The sequence below is a fragment of the Chiloscyllium plagiosum genome, unplaced genomic scaffold, assembly GCF_037043375.1.
Source record: "Chiloscyllium plagiosum isolate Xiang-an unplaced genomic scaffold, Cpla_swu_hap1 HiC_scaffold_13, whole genome shotgun sequence".
NCBI lineage: Eukaryota > Metazoa > Chordata > Chondrichthyes > Orectolobiformes > Hemiscylliidae > Chiloscyllium > Chiloscyllium plagiosum.
In genome coordinates, this window is record NW_028270151.1 from 85,978,581 (window position 1) to 86,002,807 (window position 24,227).

The window sequence follows — 24,227 nt, forward strand, 5'->3', positions numbered from 1 at the left end:
TGGAAAAGCGCAGCAGGTCAGGCAGCATCCAAGGAGCAGGAGAATCAGGAAGGGCTCATGCCCGAAACGTCGATTCTCCTACTCCTTGGATGCTGCCTGACCTGCTGCGCTTTACCAGCAACACATTTTCAGCTCTGATCTCCAGCATCTGCAGTCCTCACTTTCTCCTCCAAGTAGGCAACAATGGACAGCAGGCTTGAGGATTAGCTGTGAACTGAAGCATAGTATGGCAAAAAATACAAAATGCCTCAGAGAATAGACTTTTCACATAGTGAATCAAAATAACCAATGGAGAATAGTTTTTTTTGTTTTCACCTGAATTATAAGAAGCGATACTATAATATAGACATTATCCACTTTATCAATTTATTATCTAGGCAGTTAGGATGAAAATTAACAACAATATTATACTGACATTGAGACAAATTGAGTACAAGCATATGTTTCATTTCTGAAAACATGATAAAAGTTTCCAATAATATAAAGCCACCATTATAAATCTTCTGATAAATGGCAAGTTGGTAGAATAGCAAAGAATTTGATCCTGCATTTGTGGATAATCATTTAGGGACTCAAATTTGTTTGGTGATCAGGTACAGTGGCCATAATGTTTTCCCTTCCACACCTTAATCATTACAAAAGTGATTTCCAAAGTTTCTATTTAGCAGCTGCAGCTTACTCAGGAGTAATAACATCCTGTTCCTGTGCCCTTTAACCTGTTTTGATATAATTCCATCTGTGATGCAATTGTCATTTTGACCATTTATAATATAATAATAGATTGATTAACTCAAGGCAACTAAAGACTAGGTTATTCTTCTGTCCTCAAAGGTACACACTGACAGTTCTGGAAATAAAGCTCAGTCAGAACTCTCCATCTTGATCTTCATCATCCCAGCCACATGACTCAATCTGCTCATCCTCAGGGAAATCAACTTCCAGATCATAAACAAACTTTGGGTCACTGGGTTTTCTCTGGTTCTGTTCAAACAGTTCATCCATGATTTTTTTCTTTTTTGCCAACTCATTGTCATCAAGTTTGTTGAGATCCTCCTCTGGGTTGATGGAGTTTTCCTTCAGGAAGGTCTCCAGGCTCTGGTTAAGACTCAGACCATTCAGGCTATCTCTCAGGAGCTGATATAATTTCTGCAGCTGCTGCTGCGACACTCTATCGAAATATACTTGGTGCCGAGGGTTATTCTTCATCTGTTCTGCGGCTTGGCCACAATCTATGATCAGTTTTCAAAATGGGGAAAAAAATGCTGTCATACTATTCAATGCTTCACCCATTTCTTCAACTTTCTCACGATACTGACTAACTAAAGTATACATTAATATAATCTAATCAAGAAAGAAAAGAACTTCAGTTATTTAAAGCTCAGATAAGAGGTGTAATACAATTCCAGTAAAAATCATGGAAAAAGAAATGAAGTCTCATTTTTGTCTAATTTACATGTTGGTGTAATATTATACTCAAGCCTCCTCCCACCTTTTTTTCATTTATCATCTTAACCCTCTGTTCTCTTCTCGCTCAAATGTTTGTTCATTTTCTCCTGAAATACATCTATATTATTTCACTCCAATCACTACCTGCAGTATCAAATTCAACATTCTTCTCACTCTTTGGGTAAAGAGATTCCATCTGAATTTTTGATTGGATTTCTTCGTGATTATTTTACACTGAGCCATTGCTGTTGTTTCCAAGAGGAAACATTCTCTCTGTAGCTACTCTATCAACATCTTTCAGTTTTAAAGACCTCTATTCAGTCACCCCTGAAACTCTTATCAAGACAGAAGAGGGCCCGCAGGCTATTATTTCCTGATAAGGATGATATCCAAAATCTATAGATATATGCATGCATGCATGACTGATGTACTGTTTATTCCTACACTTGTACTTTGTCTATTATTTGAATATTCTCCATTGTATTATTATTTTCTTACATGCCCATTTTTCCTGATTTACTATCTAAAAGTATTCACATTAAAATTTCCCAGCCCAGTTAGAGGCCACACTTTGGAGAATTGGATGTGTTGGGTCTGGAAAGGGATGATGCGGAATGTGGAATGTAGCACACTGTTCTGCTCGGAGGTGACACACCAGCTATGTGGGTAAATGCGCCACTCGCTCTAGTTGTAGACTTGCCTGTGAGGAGTGAGACAAGCATTAATTTGTTCTTTGTGATGGTTTGCAATGGTTAGGAGATTGGAATAGTGAGGAGATTGTAAGAATTTTCTGCTCTTCAAAGGAATTTTTCATCAAACTGTTCTGTTTGTGAACATATTTCTGGCACTGGGTGGTACGGTGGCTCAGTGGTTAGCACTGCTGCCTCACAGCACCAGCGAACTGGGTTCAATTCCACCCTCAGGCAACAGTCCGGGTGGAGTTAACATGTTCTCCCCGTGTCTGCACGGGTTTCTGCCAGGTGCTCTGGTTTCCTCCTACAGTCCAAAGTGGAGGTTAGGTGGATTGGCCATGCTAAATTGCCCACAGCATTCAGGGATGAATAGGTTAGATGTGTTAGCCATGGGAAATGGAGGGTTACAGGGAAAGGGTAGGTAGTTGGGTCTGGGTGGGGTGCTCTTCGTGGAGTCAGTGTGGACTTAATGTGTCGAATGGCCTATTTCCACACTGATTCTGATGCTGACATTTGAGTGGGTTTAGCTTTTATATAAAAAAAATTGCATTCATACAGTGTCCTTTATCTTCACAATCAACAAACAATCCCTGAAGTGCAATATATAGCCATTGCAAATTGTCACCACACTGTTTATGTAAATGTATTAACTTAACCAGATATCTTTCATGTTGTGTGACAGCAATGGTTTGTATGGTTTAAGTACATTATCTTAAATTGTTGCCATACTAACAACATTGGTGGAAAAATGTATAACACATGACCTAACCTAGTGTAATTTAATTATTTTTGAAAGATTAGAGTCCATATAGTGTGGAAACAGGCCATTTGGCCCAACAACTCCACACTGAACCTCCAAAGAGTAACCCATCCAGACCCATTCCCCTACCCTATTACTCTACATTTCCCCCTCACTAATGCATCTAAACTAACATCACTGAACACCATGGGCAATTTATCATGGCCAATTCACCTGTCCTGCACATCTTTGGATTGTGGGAGGAAACCGGAGCACCCAGAGGAAACCCACCAGGCATGGGGAGAACATGCGAACTCCATACTGACAGTTGCACGAGGATGGAATCGAACCCGGTTCCCTGGTGCTGTGAGGCAGCAGTACTAACCACTGAGCCACTGTTCCACCCATTCTATACAAAATGTTCTAAGTTTAGAAGGGAAACTGTTTTATTAATGTAGTTATTTTAATTATCCAAGTGGATGTAATAGTAAAATACTTACAATTTCATTCAATCATGGTAAGTATCAGCAACAATGCACTTCCACTCCATGTTAAGGTGAACTTTACAATGTCTCCCTGCTTGCTATGATTAGCATTCACATTGTTGATGCAATATTAGATGGGTCATTTAAGATTAAACATAAAACTAGGTTCTCACCTGAAAATTTGGAGAAATTTCGAACAGGTATCATCCTTTGTCGAGTTTTCTTAGTATTTTCATCTTCGTAGATTAAAACAATAGCAGGTGGTTTGAACTTAACACCACACTTCTTTGGAACGTAAGCCATCACATTTCAGCTAGAAGATTCTTTCAGCTTACAGGCAATTCATAACGAGGTCACAGAGTTGGTGAAGTTGGGACAGTCAATAACTTTTGTGTCTAGCTCCGGGTATTTTAATAACCTTTCTTCTACATTTTAAATTTTTAATGAAAAATAATCCACATGAATATCCTGTATAGGGAAAAATAAAACCATTTAAATCTAAGTGTCAGAAACTCTCTTCTGAACTTCAAAAAATGTGTTATGTAGAACATATGGCAGTAAGGAGTAACAGTACTGAATATAGGTGTATTATATCTCTTGAGAGTAAATTGGAACAGGTTATCTATATAGCTGAAATAAATAAAGTGCTGAAAAACTCAGCAGGTCTGTGAGCAACTGTGGAGAGAAAGCACAGTCAACGTTTTGAGTCCAGTGTTCTGAAGAAGGGACACTGGACCTGAAAAGTTAATTCTGTTTTGTCAACACGGATACTTACCTGCTGAGTTTCTCCATCAATTTTTGAAAGTTGGCACTCCCCAACCGTCCCTTCCACCCCACCCCACAACTGTATGAAAAATGAAAAGATTATCTAACAGTGGTGTTTAAAATGGTAAAATGACTTCTTCACAGAAGGTAGTTGAAATCTGGAACTCACACCCCTAAAAAAAAGTGCCTGAGGCTAGAGGACAATTGAAGATTTCAAAACTGAGGTTGGTAGAATTTTGTCTGTCAAGCATACCTAGAAAATCAGGGAAGGGAGATGGATTCAAGAAGTAAATCAACCTTGATCTAATTGTAGGACAGAAAAAGCTTCTGGAGCTGAAAGACCTACTCGTGTTAGTAATTATAGCCTTGAGGTAATTCTCACAATGCCAGAATAATTACTTTAAACCTCAACAAAAACCCTTAGCATTGCAACATGAGAAAAATGCTAGTTCTGTGAAATGCTCACATCAAACCTAAGTGGAAAAAAAACCCCTGTGAATAAATAACTGAGAAATATCAAAACTGGAGACCTAAAAAACTGAACTAATCCATATTTTCAAATACAATTATCCCAAACCCAGGGCAATTTTATATATAAGTGACTTCTGATTGTTTTCACAATGTTTCAGGGCAATCCCTGATGATCCTGAATACACAGGGCAGAGGATAGGTGCTCCTTTGTCTGAAACTAGGTGTATAGTCATTTCCAAGATTAGAATTCAAAACACCAAGGAAGGGAGCAAGTGCAGACTAAGATAAATGTTATTTCTCCATTTGACAGTCTGATCTTGTAACTGGACAATATTTGTTCTGTAATACTGAGTATTCTAAGAATTACACTGACAGTCAACAATTTAAGGTCGTCAGTTGGGCTTGCAGTGTGGAGCACTTTCATGCTCTAGAAATGTTAAACACTGGTCCCTGTTATTTGGAGACAGAACATATACAGACATTGCACCTATTTAATTTAACAAAATAGGAGGCAGATACTTTCTAATTCATCCTCAGATAATACCTTGACTAATCAGTGAAAACCTGTTTGGTTTAAATTTTAACAAAGCTTGGCAATTAACTGTAACTCATCATTTAACTGGTACAATATCCTATTAAGCAATCAGCACTTTTCTCATACAATTTAAAATATACTCCCCTTTAAGTTAGTATTCTCGCGAATTGTGCTGATGAGTGAAAGGTGAAACTCTTCAACAGAATGTGTCTTTTTTCAGAAAAGACAAATTAGTAATACTTATCATTATTATAACTCCGGTAATGATTACAGTTAATTACCATCATAGTTCTCAATATTAATGCTGGATAGACAATGTCAAGAGTGATTGGTCACAGAAAGGAGTACATATGATGGAAGCAGTCAGACTAACTCAGAACAGATAGCAATGGAGTGAATTAACTGCTGAGCTGACTGAGAATTTAGAGGCAGCAATTATTGGGGAAACCAAAGTCATTATCTTTGGTCCCCAAGACAGACTCTATTATCCTCCCTGTCCCCAACCACAGTCTCAGCTTTACCTTCTGTATTTTGTATAGTGTGAATTGATTCTCCTTCCCCATCCTTTCCAATGCAATAACATCACTTGCCTCTGCAGTGTTTGCATTTGCTGCTGAAACTGTATCATCTTCAAACCTAACTACTTCTGTACTCTCTTATCCATCCTCCTCCGCAACATCAGTAAATGTGATCTCATTCAAAATCCTACTAACCTATTCTGCATCAGGTACATTCAGTCATCAACTCTTGCTCCTCTGATATTTGCTTCCATCCCACAACTGAAATTTACCCAGATAGAAAGAAAATCACAGGAACACATTGTTCAGTTAAAGGTAAATATTTATGATCTTTACTAACTTCTTCCTACCTATCTCAACCTAACCCCACCATTCTTCCATTTTCTTTCTCTGATGTATTTTTCTATATTTCCTATATGTTTCTAAGCAACTCACCTAATCTGCTCCTTACTGTAATGGGTTCCACATTCTAAACACAGATTGATGTTGTGTTGCTGTTGTCTTATCAGACCATAGGACCGCGCTCTTATTAGAGAGAGAGAACTGGTGATGATTTAACCTGAGCACCACCACACCTCAGGCAAGGGGAGATTGACAAGGAACGTCCTTCATGCTAACCTCGGGAATTGAACCCGTGCTGTTGATTTGCAAAGCAGTACGATGTCAATCATCCATCTAAACTGACCCCCCAATTACCTAATTCTGAATCCTCCCATGGGTGAATAATTTATTTTCTGTGAAATCATAATTTTTCAAATTATCTTCAAAATTGTCATCCTCATGTTTAAATCTCTTCACACCCCCACTCTTTCCCATCTCTAAACTCCTTTAGATGTACAACCCTCTCCAAACACCGTTTGTTTGGAAACCAGGGTCTGGAATTTCTTGCTAAACCACTGCTTCTTCATCTCTTCCAATATTTCCTTCTCTGGTGAAACAGCACTGAGAGTCATAGAGATGTACAGCATGGAAACTGCCCCTTCGGTCCAACCTGTCCATGCCAACCAGATATCCCAACCCAATCAAGTCCCACCTGCCCTATCCCTCCAAACCCTTCCTATTCATACACCCATCCAAATGCCTCTTAAATGTTGCAATTGTACCAGCCTCCACCACTTCCTCTGGCAGCTCATTCCATACACACACCACTCTCTGCGTGAAAAAGTTGCCCCGTAGGTCTCTGTTATATCTTTCCCCTCTCACCCTAAACCTATGCCCTCTAGTTCTGGACTCCCCGACCCCAGGGAAAAGACTTTTTGCCTATTTACCCCATCCATGCCCCTTATAATTTTGTAAACCTCTACAAGATCACCTCAGTCTCCGACGCTCCAGGGAAAACAGCCCCAGCCTGTTCAGCCTCTCCCTATAGCTCAGATCCTCCAACCCTGGCAACATTCTTGTCAATCTTTTCTGAACCCTTTCAAGTTTCACAACATCTTTCCGATAGGAAGGAGACCAGAATTGCATGCAATCCGGGGAGCCCGGATCGTGCCTGCTCCCCCAATTAAGGTACTCTTACTATAGAATATTAAACTAATAGGAATTCGTAACTAAAGTAATTTAGATCACTGTGGGCAAGTGATCTAAGGAGGTAGTTCTTGAGGCAGAATCTTGACTCGTATACAGTTAGTGTTTACTTTGTTTAAACAAAAATCTCATATTTTACCCTTGATTAAAAGACTCCTGCAATATTTAATAATTTCTGAGATCAAATCACAACAAATGTATCAATTTTTAAAAATTGATGTTTATACAGCATTTAGTAGGAAAAAAGTTCTGAGTATTTCACAAAGGTGTAATCAAATATACAAAAATAAGTGATTAATATAACTACTTTCACTGGCGGAATCTCTCACTGGGGGACTTGCTTACAGAATAAGAGAGACTCATTTAAAACAGATGTGAAGGAATTCATAATTCTAGAGTGCCGTGGACACTCGGTCACAAAGTATTTTAAAAGGAAGTAGATTTTTGAAAATTGAGTGCCGTGAGACGCGACCACAAAAGACGCAGATCAGCTGTGATCTAATAGAAATGGTAGGACAGGCTGAAGGGACTGAATGATCTACTCCTGCTCTGAGGAGAAAGTGAGGACTGCAGATGCTGGAGATCAGAGTCGAGAGTGCGGTGCTGAAAAAGCACAGCAGGTCAGGCAGCATCGGAGGAGCAGGAGAATCGACATTTTGGCATAAGCCCTTCCTCATGCCTGCTCCCCCGCTGCTGCCTGACCTGCTGTGCTTTTCCAGCGCCACACTCTCTCGTCGACTCCTGCTCCTGTTTCTTTTGCTCTTTACACTAATATAACTGCTGTTAGGTAGTAATAAAATACTCACTAATATTAGTAACATTCCCACCGATCACAGGTATAAACGGCAGTTCCCAGTAAAACTCTCAATTATCACTGATATTGCTCCGTATCTATAGTTACCGACTAAATGGAAAGATCAACCAACCACAGTACAGTCCCAAAGCAAATTGGCTGCCTCTGCACTGATCATGTCGAGAGAGTTACCATGCTTTCATGAGTTTTAATACCTTCATAAATCACTAATCACATTTCTATTTTGCTATTTTATTTGTAATCAAACTTGAACTCGCCCTTGACAACCTCCGGATCCTCATGGCAACCCAGCCAATAAAAGACCCCTTCTGCGACCGATTGATCTCCTGCCTGACAGTGAACCATGACTTACCGGCGCCGTGCGCCCATTCTGACGGGAGGGAGGGAGGGGGGGATTGTTCGGGTGGACGGCATACCTGTCGTCCTCGGTTTCCCCGCTGCCACACCGTCAAGGAAGAGACGGTGAACCGGCGGTGAGCTCAGGCAGTGCTGAGGAGAGCCGCGGTCTGGGTCCTTGGCCGGGCCTGGCCGGGCCGGGCCGGGCCGCTGGGAGAGGCCGGTCATGGATGTGAGTCGGGCCGTGCTCGGAGCCTGGTGTCTGTGTGTCGCTGTTGTCACATGTAAGAGCAATTACAGGGTAGTCCGTGGGTTCTGGATAGACGGTGGGCTGTTTATGAGCGGAGGCTGTTTATGAGTCAGCCTAATTTGACGCGGGCACCGAGCAATGCCTGGTGCCGATCGCAAGCATTCCAGTTTAAAGTTAAAAATCACACAACACCGGGTTATAGTCCAACAGGTTTAATTAGAAGCACTAGCTTTCGGTGCGACGCTCCTTCATCAGGTGATTGTGGAGGGCTCGATCGTAACACACAATTTATAGCAAAAATTTGCAGCGTGATGTAACTGAAATTATACATTGAAGAATTGATTGTCTGTTAAGCCTTTCCTCTGTTAGAATACAGTGTAACAGAATTCAGTGATAGTTTCACTTCTAACAGAGGAAAGGCTTAACAATCAATTCTTCAATGTATAATTTCAGTTACATCACACTGCAAATTTTTGCTATAAATTGTGTTACGATCGAGCCCTCCACAATCACCTGATGAAGGAGCGTCGCTCCGAAAGCTAGTGTGCTTCCAAATAAACCTGTTGGACTATAACCTGGTGTTGTGTAATTTTTAACTTTGTACACCCCAGTCCAACACCGGCATCTCCAAATCATTCCAGTTTATGGCCGTGTCTAACCACGTCCGGGGGTTGTCAGGGAAGACACAAGACCAACACCTTCCTCCCCCATCTCTGACAAATGCAATTCAGAACTTGAGTCAAGTCAGGTGAAGTTTGTTGTCCTCCTCCTCGACGGCATAACAAACTGTTTCTGGAAAGATGAAGTCCATCACCAAGCGTCAGACGTGAACTTGTCCCTCAGCGAAAAGCCCAGCAGAATCTACAGAGGCTCTTCGGCCCAATAGTTCTCTACCGCCAAAGCTACACTGGTCCCACTTTCCAGCACTAGGCCCATAACCCTGAAAGTTAGGACGCTTAAAACTGCAGGTGCTGCAAATCTGCAGCAAAAACAGATATTGCCAGAAATACAGAACAGATTTGGTAGTATTAGTAGGGGGAAAACAGCTGGTATTTTTGGTCAATGAAAGGTTAAAAAATGAATATTCGTTAACTTGAAACATTGAGGGTATTCCTCTCTGATGGTTTTACCTTACCTCCTGAGTATTTACAGCATTTCCCGTTTTTGTTTCAGGTTGTACCTTGCTTATGAGGTGGGATGATCGTAGAGTCATATAACAAAGAAACCGACCCTTTTAATCCAAGTCTTCGGTGCTGACTATACAATCCAGGCATCCTACTCTGGTCCCACTTGACTTAGCTTGGCCCATATCCCTCTAAAGCCTTCCTATTCATAAACCCATCCAGGAGCCTTTTAATGTTGTAATTGTACCTGCCTCCACCACTTTCTCCGACAGCTTGTTCCATTCGTGCGCTACCCTCTGCTATAAACGTTACCCGTCCCAGGTCTTTGTTTAAATCTTTCTCCTTGAAACTATGCCCTTTTAGTTTTGGGGTCTCCCCACCCCAGGAAAGAGTCCTTGACTATTCACCCTTGCCATGCCCGTTGTCATTTTATAAACTTCTGTAAGCTCACCCCTCAGACTCTAACACTCCAGGCGGAAAAAACCCCAGCCTATCCAGCCTTTCTCTATAGCTTGAGCATCGCTATAACTTGAGCACTGCAGTCCTGGCAACACACTTTTGCACCCTCTCAAGTTTAATAACATGGTGACCAGAACTGTAGTGGCCTTACTGCTATTCTGTACAGCCACAATATGACATCCCAACTCTTTTGTACTGACCAATGAAGGCAATTCTCTGTTGACTTTTTATTTTCTTGCTGGAATTAACTCTGGAGTTTCTGAAACTACGTGTCATTGTGGAGATAAATTCCTGCCCACAGCTCAAAATTGTCACCTGCATTAATAAACAGCTGAAATTTCCCATCTAGTCACTGTGAAGCAGCAGTTGTCGATGTCAGCAGGGAAAACATAGGTCACTGGAACAGAGCAAACTAGTAAAATACTTGGTGTTAAGATCCATATTTTACCCCATTTTGATTTGAAAATTGTTGGGTGCAGCCTTTGAAATGAATGATGCCATTCCTTATCTTGCAATGGAAGAACATTTATGAGGCATACAAGGAGGACAGCCAGTTTCTTTTTTCCAGTATCTGGTAGAGGTATATCTCCTCACAAAGGAGGCATATTAAGATGGGACAATGTATGGCTGCAACACAGTAGAGGTGATAGAGTACAAGCAAAAGAGCTCCTGAAAATAAAACTCTAACCCTTGAAGAAAAATGATCTTGATCTCTACATGACACATTACATCGATCAGTGACAAACCACTGATACACCAGTTACGAGACCACTCGGCACAATTGGTTCCAAGTTTAGGAAACACCCAGTGCTGCTACTCCTAGGTTTAGGGAACATAGCACTAATACTCCTAGGTTCTGAAACGCAGCGTTAGTACTCCTAGGTTTCTGGAACATGCAGTGTTAATGCTCCAAATTCAGAGTATGTGCAGTGCCCATCCAAATAAGTTAGACTATGGGGCTGTTGTACCATATAATTAAGGGAAGGCATCATTCTCTTTCAAGTTTGGGAACAGTGCTAAGCAGTTCAAAGAAAGTGCAGTTCTCACCCTTGCATTTCTCAGGCCTCTCTATTCCTGCACCACTTTTAAGATTGTAGTATAGAGTCATAGATATGTACAGAACTGAAACATACCCTAGGGTCCAATTCATCCACGCTGACCAAATATCCTAAATTAATCTTGTCCCATTTTCCAGCACTTGACCCATAGACCTCTTAGACCCTTCCTATTCATATACCCCTCCCGAGGGCTTTTAAATAGTGTAATTGTACCAGCCTCCATCACTTGCTCTGCCAGTTCGTTCCATACACACACCACCTTCAATGTGAAAAAGTTGCCTCTTATTTCCCTTTTAAATCTTTCCCCAAAACCTATGCGTCTAGTTCTGGACTCACCCACCTCAAAGTAAAGACCTTATCCATTTACCCTATCTGTGCCACTGATGATTTTAGAACCTCATAAGGTCACTCCTTAGCCTGTGATGATCCAGGGAAAACAGCTGCAGCCTATTCTGCCTCTCCCAAAAGCTCAAACCCTCCAAAATTGGTAACATCCTTGTAAATCTCTTCTGAACCTTTTCAAGTTTAACAATATCCTCCCTTTAGGAGGGAGACCAGAATTGCACACAATATTCCAAAAGTGCCCAAACCAATGTCCTGTGCAGTTGCAACATGACCTTTCAACTCCTATACTCAATGATCTGGCCAATAAAGGAAAGCATACCAAACACTGCTTTCACTATCCTATCGACCTACGGCTCCACTTTCAAGGAACTATGAACCTGCACTCCAAGGTCCCTTTGTTCAGCAAGCCTCCAGGATCTTACCTCATTTATCTAAATCAAACACCATCTGCCACTTCTCAGCCCATTGGCCCATCTGATCAAGATCCCAATGTACGCTAAGATAACCTTTTTTGCTGTCCACTACACCTCCAATTTTGGTGTTATCTGTAAATCATTTATACAAATGACGAAAAGCAGTGGACCCAGCACCAATCCTTGTGGCACACTACTCATCACAGGCCTCCAGTTTGAAAAGCAAAAATCCACTACCACCCTCTGTCTTCTACATTCAAACTAGTTCTGTATCCAAACAGCTAGTTCTCCCTGTATTTCATGCAATCTAACCTTGCTAACTAGTCTACCATTAGGAACCTTGTCGAATGCCTGACTGAAGTCCATATAGATCAAGTCCACCCCTCTGCCCTCATTAATATTCTTCGTTACTTCCTTTAAAAAAAACTCAATCAAGTTAGTGAGTCATGATTTCCAATGCACAAAGCCATGTCGACTATCCCTAATTGGTCCTTGCCTATCCAAATGCAAGTAAATCTTGTCCCTCAGGATTCCCTCCAACAACTTGCCCCACCACCAATGTCCAGTTCACCAGTCTTTAGTTCCCTGGCTTATCCTTACCACCTTCCTTAAACAGTAGCACCACATTAACCAACCTCCAGTCTTCCAGCACTTCACCTGTGACGTTTGATGATCTAAGTATCTCAGCTATTTAGTTAATGTTATCTTTTAAAATGCATCCCTTCACATTTCTGTTAAATTTCATCTGCCATATTTCTGCCCATCACATCTTTCTGCACTCTGCCATTACCCTTCTCACTTTTTACATTTCAAAATTCTTTGTCATTGCAAACTTTTAAATTATGCCTTGTATGCCTAAGCACAGGATAAAAAAAACACAGGGATTCTAATTCTGGGAACACCACAGTACACCTTCCTCAGCCAATTGTACATGTATGTACTTTAGTTTTACTAACAACTTCATTATTTAGAACTTTATCACATGCCTTTTGAAAGTTCTGTACAACTCCATTACCCTTACCAACACTGTCCATTAGTTCTTCAAAAAACCCAGTCAATTTTGTCAGAACTTAGTGATCAATTTGTAAAGGTTATGTTTTTCCATGTGTCAGACTGTTGGTCAAATTTCAGATATCGTCCTTAGAATTATTTATAAATAGAGGGCTATCATTTAGAATAATTTTTCAAAATTACAATAATGACTTGCTTTTATATAGTGTCTTGTCCCTGGACAACCCAAAATACTTTATGGCTAATTAATTTGAAGTAGTCACTGATGTTAAATAGTAAATGTGTAATCCGTTTGAACCCAACAAGATTCCACAAAGAGAAATATGATAACGACTAGATTTACTTTTGTGATCTTGATGGAGAAATTAATATCAGCAAGGATATCTGCTTTTCTTTGGGATATTGCCATGGGATCCATAATGTTCAGCTGTGAGAGCAGGCAGGGCCTTGGCTCAACATCTCAACCGAAACATCTCAACAATTCAGCACTCCTTCAATACCAAATAAGAGCATCATCCTGGATTTTTCAGCTTGGTTTTCTGGAATCTTCTGACTGAGCAGTCTTCCTCACTGTGCATGCTGAAACTTCTAAAGAAAGTATTCCTTTGGCTGATAATTGCTTTGGCATACCCTGAGTTTACCAAAGATGTGATATAAAAATGCAAATGCTTTCTCCAATGTTGCTTTCTCTTTATTCTGTGCCTATTTTAAGAAAAAGTTTGATCAATTCATTTCCAAGGCATGTCACACTGACAGTTCTTTAAATGGCATTCAGCCAATTGCTACCTACCTCCTATGTGAAATCTCCCATCTTCAGCATATCCTGAAATCTAGGTGCCCTAGAATTCAAATAGCTTTTAGATTTTTCCAGATTTTAGTAGCATGGCATTTGGAAGAAAATTTTCTCCAGAATGTGCTGGAGAAGACTGGATGTAGGTTTGTTCGCCGAGCTGGAAGGTTTGTTTTCAGACATTTCGTCTCCATACTAGGTAACACCTTCAGTGAGCCTCCGAATGAAGCACTGGTGGTGTAGCCCGCTTTCTATTTAGATGTTTGAGTTTCCTAGGGTTGGTGAGGACTTACGAAGGGAACACAGATGAGAAATTTCTATGCATCTCCTGAATTTGAAAAAAAAAAATTCTTACCTAGTTCCACTTGTTAAATAGTGTTTCATATTAAGTGTGGAGTGTTACTGTTCTGTGTTTATACAGGTGATGATCCTTTGTACTCTGAGCCCTGGCTTCGATCAGTGAGTTTGAACAGACATATTGTAAAGAATGGATTTCATAGGTAAGAGCTGTCAGATTATAAATATGTTGCTGTATTATTTTAATACAAGACAGCTAATGGAAGTAGGTTGAAGCAGTGTGCTTTTCCAAAAGCTGTCTTTGTCATACATTCATTTGATTAGACAGATTTGTAATTATTGTAACAGATTTCAGGGATGAAGATGTATTCTGTAAGGAAAAGCACTTATAAACTATTAAATAGAATAAGATTGGCATTCTACAGAATTACATAATTCCAAGCTAGAATTATGTTAAAGTACACCAGAGAGAGGGAGAGAGACAGTATGTTATCAGACTTTTGAATGGACCTCTTTAATGTTAATGTTGACCTGTGCGTGTATGGAATGAGCTGCCAGAGGAAGTGGTGGAGGCTGTTACAATTACAACATTTAAAAGGCACCAAATGTTGGCAAATGGAAGTAGATTAATTTAGGATATCTGGCCATGTTGGACCAAAAGGTCTGTTTCCGTGCTGTACGTCTCTATGACTCTAAATCTGATAGGCATTTATCACAGTGGTAATGGGGACGGTAGAGAGAACTAAAATAAATTTGTGTATATTGATGAAAACTGGTAATCTTGAAATACATACTAAAAGAGAGAAAACACAAAAGGTGCATGCAGCAGAGGGTGGAAACTAATAAACCAAATAATAGCAGCTATCAACAGAGTACACAGATTAAGGCAGTGATACCACAATGATCAATACATTTGTCCTATGTAACTTTCAGGAATAAACCCATGTGCTACTTAAAGCTAACAGATGTTTAAGGCAACCTTATGTACAGTGCTGCAAGAGTCTCAGCGTTTGCCCTTCTCCAACAGGTTAGAGGTTAGGGTGGATGAGCAAACTGATCATGGTACTATCAACCATTCAATTCATAGAGAGGAAAGGAATGTGATAATGATAAGGGACAGTATAGTCAGAGGATAGGTACTATTACATTTTTATGTTATTTGTAGTGAGCTAGGAATTAATCATTGAGGTTATACATCTAGAATTCCACATTTACTGCTGCAATCCAGTGTAGCAGCAATGCATCAGTGAATCAGTCATATGGTGAGCTCTAAGGAATAGCTTTGAATCTCCACCATTGAGTGTAAAATTGTGAATATTTCAAACATATGGAAACCAGAATAATTATAGCCACTGTTCTATGCAGCCATGACCAGGACCCTGAACGGTGTGTTGCCTACGTGATGCTTTGCTTAAGTACATCTTCTTGAAGCTGGAGAAGAACTTAGGATGGAAATGGGAAGAATTAATTCTTAATATCCTTTTGGGAACCAAAAGGTTTTTGAGGATATTGCTAGGAGAGTCAATATAGTGGAACCAGTTGATGCACTGTATTTAGATTTTCAGAAGACTTTTGATAAATTCCTGCATGGGTATTAGTAATAAAAATTAAAGTGCATGTGATTGGGAGTAATATACTAGCACCAGTTAATGATTGGCCAAAGGGCCTGTTTCTCTGCTGTATAACCCTCTGACTCTATTATTGCTTAACAGGCAAAAAGCAGGGACTAGGAATAAATAGGTTAGTCTCAGGTTGACAGGCTGTGATCAGTGAAGTACTGCAAAGATCACGGTTTTGGTCCTCAGCTGTTCACCATCTATATCAATGATTTAGATGTGGGAACCAATTGTAACATTTCTAAATTTGCTGATGATTCAAAACCTGGTGGGAGCAAGTGTTGTGCCGAAGATGCAAAGAGATTTCAAACAACTGAGAGTGGACAACAGCATGGAAGATGGGCTGTAATATGAATAAGATTGAGATTGTCCACTTTGCTAAGAGGAATGAAAGTGTAGTGAATTTTCTTCAATGATGAGAGATTGGAAAGTGTTGCTGTCCAATGGGACCTGTTGGTGTTCTTAAGTCACTGAAAGCTAGTGTATTGGTGCAACAAGTAATTTGGAAGGCAAATTATATGCTGTCCTTCACTGCACGATGACCTGACTTCAGGAGTAAAGTCATCTTACTTCTATTTGTATAGAACAATGGTGAGTATTTGATGCTGTTCTGGTCCCCTTGCCTAAGGAAGGATATATTTACCCTAGCAGAAGTGTAGTGGAGGAAACCCTTTTAATTGTTTATGGGACATGGGCGTCACTGGCTAAGCCAGCATTTATTGCTCATGCCGAATTGACTGGAGGGTAATTAAGAGTCAGTCACATTGCTGTGGGTCTGCAGTTACATGTAAGCCAAACCAGGTGAGGATAGCAGTTTCTTTCCTGCAATGACATTAGTGAACCAGATGGGTGTTTTCTGGCGATTGACAATGGTTTCATGGTCATCATGAGACTCAATTCCACATTATTATTGAATTCAAACTTTACCATTTGCCATAGTGGGATTTGAACTTGGGTCCCCTGAACATTATCTTGGTCTCTGGATTAATAGTCCAGTGATAATACCACTATGCCAATCATCAGATTTATTCTTGGGATGGTGGAATGCGATAGGAGGAGAGATTGAGAACACTGTATCTGTATTCTCTGGAGTTTAGAAGAATGAGAGATGATCTCATAGAACTTGCACAATTCATAAAAGGCAACATCACGATCTCTCTGCTCATCTACACTGCCAAGAATCTTACCATTAGCCCAGTACACTTTATTCCTTATGCTCCTTCCAAAGTGAAACACCTCACTTTTACACATTAACTCAATTTGCCACCTGTAAGCCCAACTCTGCAGCTTATCTATGTCCCTCTGTGACCTGCAACATCCTTCTGCACCATCCGCAACTCCACTGACCTTAGTGTCATCTGCAAATTTTCTAATCCATCCTTCTACGCCCTCTTCCAGGTGAATTATAAAAATGCCAAACAGCAATGGCTCCAAAATAGATCCTTGTGGTACACCACTAGTAACTGAACTCCAGGATGAGCATTTCCGATCAACCACTGTTGATCAACCTCTGTCTTCTTTCAGCCAGCCAATTTCTGATCCAAACTGCTAAATCGCACTCAATCCCAGGCCTCCGTATTTTGTGCAATAGCCTACCTTGGGGAACCTTATCAAACGCCTTACTGAAATCTATATACACCCCATCAACAGCTTTACCCTCATCCACCTGTTTGGTCACCTTCTCAAGGAAATGAATAAAGTTTGTGAAGCACAACCTACCCTTCACAAAACTGTGTTGACTATCCCTTATCCTTTCTATTATTCCTTTCTAAATGATTATAAATCCTATCTTTCATAACCTTTTCCAACACTTTATCCACAATCAAAGTAAGGCTTACTATTCTATAATTTCCAGGGTTGTCTCTATTCCCATTCTTGAACAAGGGAACAACATTTGCTATCCTCTAGTCTGCTAGCACTATTCCTGTAGACAATGACAACATAAAGATCAGAGCCAAAGACTCTGCAATCTCTTCTCTGGCTTCAGAGAATCCTAGGACAAGTCCCACCAGGCCATTTATCTATTTTCACACTTTCCAGAATTGCTAACACCTCCTCCTAGTGAACCTCAATACCGTTTAGTCTAGTAGCCTGTATCTCGTATTCTCCTTGACAACATTGTCTTTTTTCAGTGTGAATATTGACAAAAAATATTCATTAGCGCTTCCCCTGTCTCCTGGGCCTCCACACACAACTTCCCACTAATGTCATTGATTGGCCCTAATGTTACCCTAGTCATCCTTTTATTCCTGGTACACCTAGAGAAAGCTTTAGGATTTTCCTTGATCCTATCTGCCAAAGACTTTTCATGTCATCTCCTGGCACTTCTTAGCTCTCTCTTTAGGTCTTTCCTGACTAGCTTATAACTCTCAAGCGCCCTAACTGAGCCTTCACGTCTCATCCTAAGCCTTCTTCTTCCACTTGACAAGAGATTCAACTTCCTTAGTAAACCACGGCTCCCTCACTCAACTTATTCCTTTCTGCCTTACAGGTATATATTTATCAAGGACATGCAGTAGCTGAATAAGGTCCACATTTCAATTGTGTCCATCCCCTGCAGTTTCCTTCCCCATCCTATGCATCCTAAATCTTGCCTAATCCCATCATAATTGCCTTTCCCCCAGTTCTAACTCCTGCCCTGAGGTATGTACCTATCCCCTTCCATCGCTAAAGTAAACAAAACCAAACTGTGGTCATTATCACCAAAGTGCTCACCTACCTCCAAATCTAACACCTGGCCAGGTTCATTACCCAGTACCAAAGCCAATGCGACCTCACTCCTTGTTCAGGAGATCATCTTGCACACGTTGGACAAAAACTGACCCACCTAAAGTACTCAAACTATATTCCAGTCAATATTTGGAAATTTAAAATCCCCCATAACAACTACCCTGTTAGTCTCGCTCCTATCCAGAATCATCTTTGCAATCCTTTCCTCTATATCTCTGGAACTATTTGGAGGTCAATAGAAAACTCCTAATAGGGTGACCTCTCCTTTCCTGTATCTAACTTCTGTATATACTACCTCATTAGACGAGTCCTCAAGTGTCCTTTCTGCCAATGTAATACTATCTTTGGCTTAGAAAGTCACACCTCCCCCCTCTTTTACCACCACCTCTGTCCTTACTGAAAAATCTAAATTCTGGAATGTGTGACAACTATTCCTGTCCCTGCTCTATCCATGTCTCCAAAATGGCCACAGCATACAAGTCCCAGGTACCAACCATGCTGTAAGTTCACCCACCTTATTCTGGGTGCTCCTAGCATTGAAGTAGACACACTTCAAACCACCTTCTTGCTTGCCAATGCACTTTAGTGATCTTGAAGCCATATTTTTGACCTCCCTGCTCTCAACCTCCTGGACACTACAATTTAGGTCCCATTCCCCCTGCTGAATTAGTTTAAACAATCCCGAAGAGCATTAGCAAATTTTACCCCCAGGATATTGGTGCCCCTCTGGTTCAGATAAAGACCATCCTGTTTGTAGATGTCCCACCTACCCCAGAATGAGTCCCAAATATCCAGGCATCTGAAACCCTCCCTCCTGCACCATCCCTGTAGCCACGTGTTCAACTCCCCTCTCTCCCCTATTCCTTGCCTTGCTAGCATATGGCATTCCTGAAGAAGGGCTTATGCCCGAAACGTCGATTCTCCTGTTCCCTGGATGCTGCCTGACCTGCTGCGCTTTTCCAGCAACACATTTCCAGCTAGCATATGGCATGGGCAATAAACCAGAGGTAACAACTCTGTTTGTTCTCACTCCAAGCTTCCTCCCTCGCTCCCTGAATTTCTGCCTTAAATCCCCATCTCTTTTCCTACATATGTTGTTAGTGCCTATGTGGACAACTTGGGGCTGCTTCCTTTCCTCTCAAGGATCCTGAAAACATGATATGAGATATCACGAACCTGGCACTTGAGAGGCAACACACCAATCGTGAGTCTCTCTCGTTCCCACAGAACCTCCTATCTGACCCCCTAACTATGAAGTCCCCAATGACTAATACTCTGCTCCTCCCTCCCCTTCTCTTTTGAGCAATAGGGACAGACTCTGTGCCAGAGACATGTGCCCCTTGGCTTACCCCTGGTAAGTTGTCCCCCCACCAACTATATCTAAAACGGTACACTTGTTATTGAGGGCAACGTCCACAGAGGATCCCTGACTGTCTGCCGGTTCCCTTTCTGTCCCCTGACTGTAAACCCATCTGCATTTTTCTTGTACCTGAGGTTTGACTACCTGCCTGTAACTCCTCTCAATAACTCCCTCTGCCTCCTGAATGATCTTAGGTTCATCCAGCTCCAGCTCCAGTTCCCTAACGTGATTTTCAAGGAGCTAGAGTTGGGTGCATTTTCTAGATGAAGTCAGCAGGGACACGAGTGATGACCCTTACCTCCCACATTCTGCAGGAGGAACATTCAACTGCCCTCACCGCCATTCCCACTATTCTAAATTCCCAAAGTTTTCATGCAACTGTAGTGATATCTCCTGGGACATGAGTGTTTTGGCACCTCACAGCGTCACAGAGATGTACAGCATGGAAACAGACCCTTCGGTCCAACCCATCCATGCCGACTAGATATCCCAATCCAATCTAGTCCCACCTGCCAGCACCCGGCCCATATCCCTCCAAACCCTTCCTATCCAAATGCCTCTTAAATGTTGCAATTGTACCAGCCTCCACCACTTCCTCTGGCAGCTCATTCCATGCATGTACTACCCTCTGTGTGAAAACGTTGTCCCGTTTTATATCTTTTATATCTTTCCCCTCTCACTCTTAACCTATGCCCTCTTGTTCTGGACTCCCTGACCCCAGGGAAAAGACTTTGCCTATTTACCTCATGCTAAGACCTTAAATAATGCATGCGAGAGGTCATGTTTTATTATCTTAGTATCCTGCTTGAACAAAGAATATTAACCTAACATCTTCCCGGTTCTGTCTCCTTGAATTTGTATGACCCCATCCTGTAAAATACAGGAAAAATCAAATGTTTTCTCCCATGGCAATTCCACATTAAACCGTCAATTTTCCACCTTGCCCTTGTATATAAGGCTAAATTGTGAATTTTCTGTCCTAAAGCCTCAGTGCTTTGTGATGTCTTTGCTCAATGAGACAGAGTTGCAAAAATCTGTCAAGGTTAGAATAAAACATGTAAAACGACAAAATGAATCTAAATGCCATGTCCATGCGGTGAACTTTGAGGAAACATTGATGAATAAGTAAGAACCTGACTTCTAGTGACTAATTGACTGCTTGTTACATTTTGTAGAGAGTTAGTAATGGATGTTGACCTTGGTGAAGGTGCTCAACCCGGCTGTCGCATTATGATTAAGGAACAGTTACCACAAGGGCTTTATGTGGATCCATACGAACTTGCTTCAATGCGAGAGCAGAAGAGTAAAGAGGTATGAGAAATGCAATCTGCTCCATTTATCTTTTGTCATTATTAAAAGTGTCACTATGAGGGAGTTGGACATCTTTTTCATTATATTCATGTTAACATCCATTTCTCCTATGTGCATCACTGATATGCATCTCCTGACAACCCAAGTTCCCTTCCTGGCTAAAGGCAAAATGTGCGGATGCTGGAAATCTGAAACAAACACAGAATACTGGAGAAACTAAGCTGGTCCAGCAGCTCTGAGTAGCGAGAAATAGTATTAACATTACTGCTGAGTTACTCCAGTAGTCTGTGTTTGTTTCCCTTTCTAGCTCCTAAGTTAGCTGATATTGTTACTGGTTACGTCTCCTTAGGTTCTGTCTGTCTCTCATTCAAATCTGCTGCCATTATCCCTCTCCTTCAAATAAAACAAACCTTTACCTACTATCCGTGCAACTCCCATTTCATCTCCAACTTCTATTTCTTCAAATATTTCTTGAAAATGTTGTCATCTCCCAAATTTGTCCCCATCTTTTCTGGAATCAGCCGCAGTGCAGAAGGAGGCTGTTTGGTCCATCTTAATTGTACTGGCTCTCAGAAAGATTCATTCTCTTCATTGCCATTTCCTGACTTTCTTAATGTAACCCTGCACGTTATTGTATGGGCTAATTTGTTTTTAAATATTTAAGTTAAAGTTGCCTCCACCAGCTAATATCCCTTTATGTGACTGGGTGTTATGCTGTTTTATTATGCCTCAGTGAAGTATCTTGGACACTTAACGAATCTTAAAGGTGCTAGCTAAGTACGAGTTGTTACAGTTAACACTACAAGCAAAGTCAAATACCACATATATGATAAACATTCTTTACGCTGTCTGATTAAATAATTCCAGCCGAAGGGTAAAACAAGATGGACATAGGATAGAAACAATCCATCTTAAACTCAACTTCAGATCTGTTTGTCGTGGTGCACAGCTCTTATAATGCTTTGACTAACAGCTTTTATAGGGTAAACCTATTTATTTAGATCTATTATCCATTGAAGTTGCTCCCTGGTGCTGATTTTATTGAGGCTTGTAAGTGATTTGCTGCTATGTTTTAGTGTGGACAGCATGGCCAAGTCCTGTTTTTATTTAAACGACCTCTTGTGACAGCCGACCCTGTATATGTGCAGCTGCTGTGTCTAACAAAATGAATGCTGGAGACCGTTTCAGTTAGATCCTCTTGGAACTTGGTTGCAATATAAAAACTGGTGTACCTAATGTCAATATTGTGAAATCAGATGCATTGTCACTACTACTGGGTATTTGTTTTTATTAGTAATGTCACTGATTTCAACAGCGGCAGTGGTCCTAGTGGTAATGAATTATAGCTGGTAGTTATGAATAGTCCTGATGAAGGATCCTGCCCGAAACATCTACTTCTCCTGCTCCTCAGATGTGTCTAACCTGCTGTGCTATTTCCAATGCCACACACTGAGTGTTATTCACTTGGACGTAAGTAGCAACTGGCAGTGGCTATTCTTGCTTTGTGCTATTTGTGCTTGCTTAACATTTGCAAATTGTGTGCAGATACTCGTTCAGAATGAGATCGATATTGAAGCTCCAGAATATTTATCAGCAACGCATGCAATTATCGTTTATCTGAAGCCTGACCCCAGACATCATGGACATTTTACTGGTACAGTCCCAGTACATGTACGATATCATCGGCCAACAGACAGAGAGGAAGCCATTGCTTTGGTGACCCTTCCAGATCCACAGTTGATGATTCACTGTCAGGAAAGTATGTAACAAATCAGAATGGGTGCCTTCCAGTTTTTGTTTTTTTGCCTTGCATATTTCTGTCCCCTCGCTTGGCTCATGTTATTGTTTGCTTATGGTTTCATAAGGGAAAACTATTGTCTTGTTCCCCATCCGGAAAGCCTACATTCTTTATTTCACAGCGAGGAGGGGAAATTGGGGGAAGTGGGAAAGGGAAGGGACTCTGGTTGGCAATGTGCTTCACGGTGCAGCCTGAGATGAAAGGAATTGATTTTGATTTGATTCTGCCAAAAATTAATAGTAGCTTGCTGAAAGAGCATTGCTAACTTGCAGTAATTCGAGTGAAATTTAAATATACTTCATAACTGGCAGTAATATAAATGACCCACTTAAGAACATAAGAACAGGGGGCAGGAGTAGGCTGTTCTGTTAAAGTATCTATTTGAGACGGCTCAGAGAATCCCTGATGGACTCGACGTGTAGCCTCTCTTGGTCCGTCTCAGAGATTGTACTCTGTGGTAGTCTGGAATATAAAACTCTTACAGAAGTTTAGTTTAAATGATTACCTTTATTTACCAATGGCATCAAAGTTACACTATAACATAGATACCTACAAGCCAAGCTTGAGCTAAGCTTCTAAAACCACTAGCAGAGTAGCGGCACCAGCTCTTACCCCTAAAAGCTCTCTCAGGCTACTCCTCTTATTGCAGCAAACAAGCTGTTTTCATACAGAATTTGGTATTAAAATTACAAAAACACCACATGTCCTTATTCAGATAAGCAGCAATAAAATGGCAAAAAGTTTGCAGAGGAAGCGAAACTCATTGACAGGTCTGTGTACGCTTGACTAATTAAGCTATATGCACATCTAAGTGGGAGCCCTGGATCCAGCCAGGCCCCAAATGGCTGATTGCTTTGGTTAAACTTCCGTTTAACAGTTCATCATAACGAGGCATTAGTCTAAACTATGTGGGAAAGGTCTTGGGGTCACCTCGCTCAGCTAACATGTCCAGTATCGAGCTCCTACAAAATGGCTTTTTCTTTCAAAATCATCTTAGATTCCCAGAGTGCAAATTAAATTCATAACATTCCCGGATCTTGAGGTCCAGGGAACAACACACAAACATTCAATCCATGACAAGCCAGTATTCACTCAAAACAGACCATAAAAGGTTAATTTTCCCACCAGCTTCCGACTGCTGTCTCTCTCTCTCTCTTCCGCCCCCCCCCTCCCCACCAATCTCTCTCTCAGTATTCCTTGAAATAATGTTTTCTCTCTCTCACTCACACATAAAACCCTTACTATGTCGGGTTTTTCCTTGCCTGTAAGGGTAATGAGGTATTCGCTCATCGATGACTGTATCGGCGCTGCCTCGTGCTCCCACGAGGAGGTTGAAC

General features: G+C 41.0%; 2 protein-coding genes across 6 annotated transcripts in view; one reads left to right on the forward strand and one right to left on the reverse strand.

Annotated features, from left to right (window-relative positions):
* Positions 1 to 345: 345 nt before the first annotated feature.
* cep19 (centrosomal protein 19) lies at positions 346 to 8,533 on the reverse strand. 3 transcript variants are annotated; one of them, XM_043701735.2, is made up of 3 exons: positions 8,409 to 8,533; positions 3,536 to 3,830; positions 346 to 1,229 (listed from the first exon to the last, which is right to left on the reverse strand). In XM_043701735.2, exons 2-3 carry the CDS (start codon positions 3,663 to 3,665, stop codon positions 865 to 867), a joined length of 495 nt encoding a protein of 164 aa, XP_043557670.1. In that variant the 5' UTR covers positions 3,666 to 3,830; positions 8,409 to 8,533; the 3' UTR covers positions 346 to 864. The 3 variants fall into 3 exon arrangements, with proteins under 3 accessions (XP_043557670.1, XP_043557669.1, XP_043557668.1); XM_043701734.2 differs by lacking the exon at positions 8,409 to 8,533 and adding an exon at positions 8,240 to 8,292; XM_043701733.2 differs by lacking the exon at positions 8,409 to 8,533 and adding an exon at positions 7,985 to 8,227.
* The window catches only part of pigx (phosphatidylinositol glycan anchor biosynthesis, class X), a 46,173-nt gene continuing 30,375 nt past the window's right edge, over positions 8,430 to 24,227 (forward strand). For 2 of the 3 annotated variants that reach the window (XR_015759235.1, XM_087993869.1), the window contains exons 1-4: positions 8,433 to 8,612; positions 14,200 to 14,278; positions 20,957 to 21,092; positions 22,638 to 22,851. Coding sequence is in view for 2 of the 3 variants with exons in the window: in XM_087993869.1 (XP_087849995.1) it covers positions 8,555 to 8,612; positions 14,200 to 14,278; positions 20,957 to 21,092; positions 22,638 to 22,851 (487 nt within the window). In the remaining variant the exon portion in view is untranslated. Of the gene's footprint in view, positions 8,613 to 14,199; positions 14,279 to 20,956; positions 21,093 to 22,637; positions 22,852 to 24,227 lie in introns of all 3 variants that reach the window. The other variant, XM_087993868.1, reaches the window with a different exon arrangement.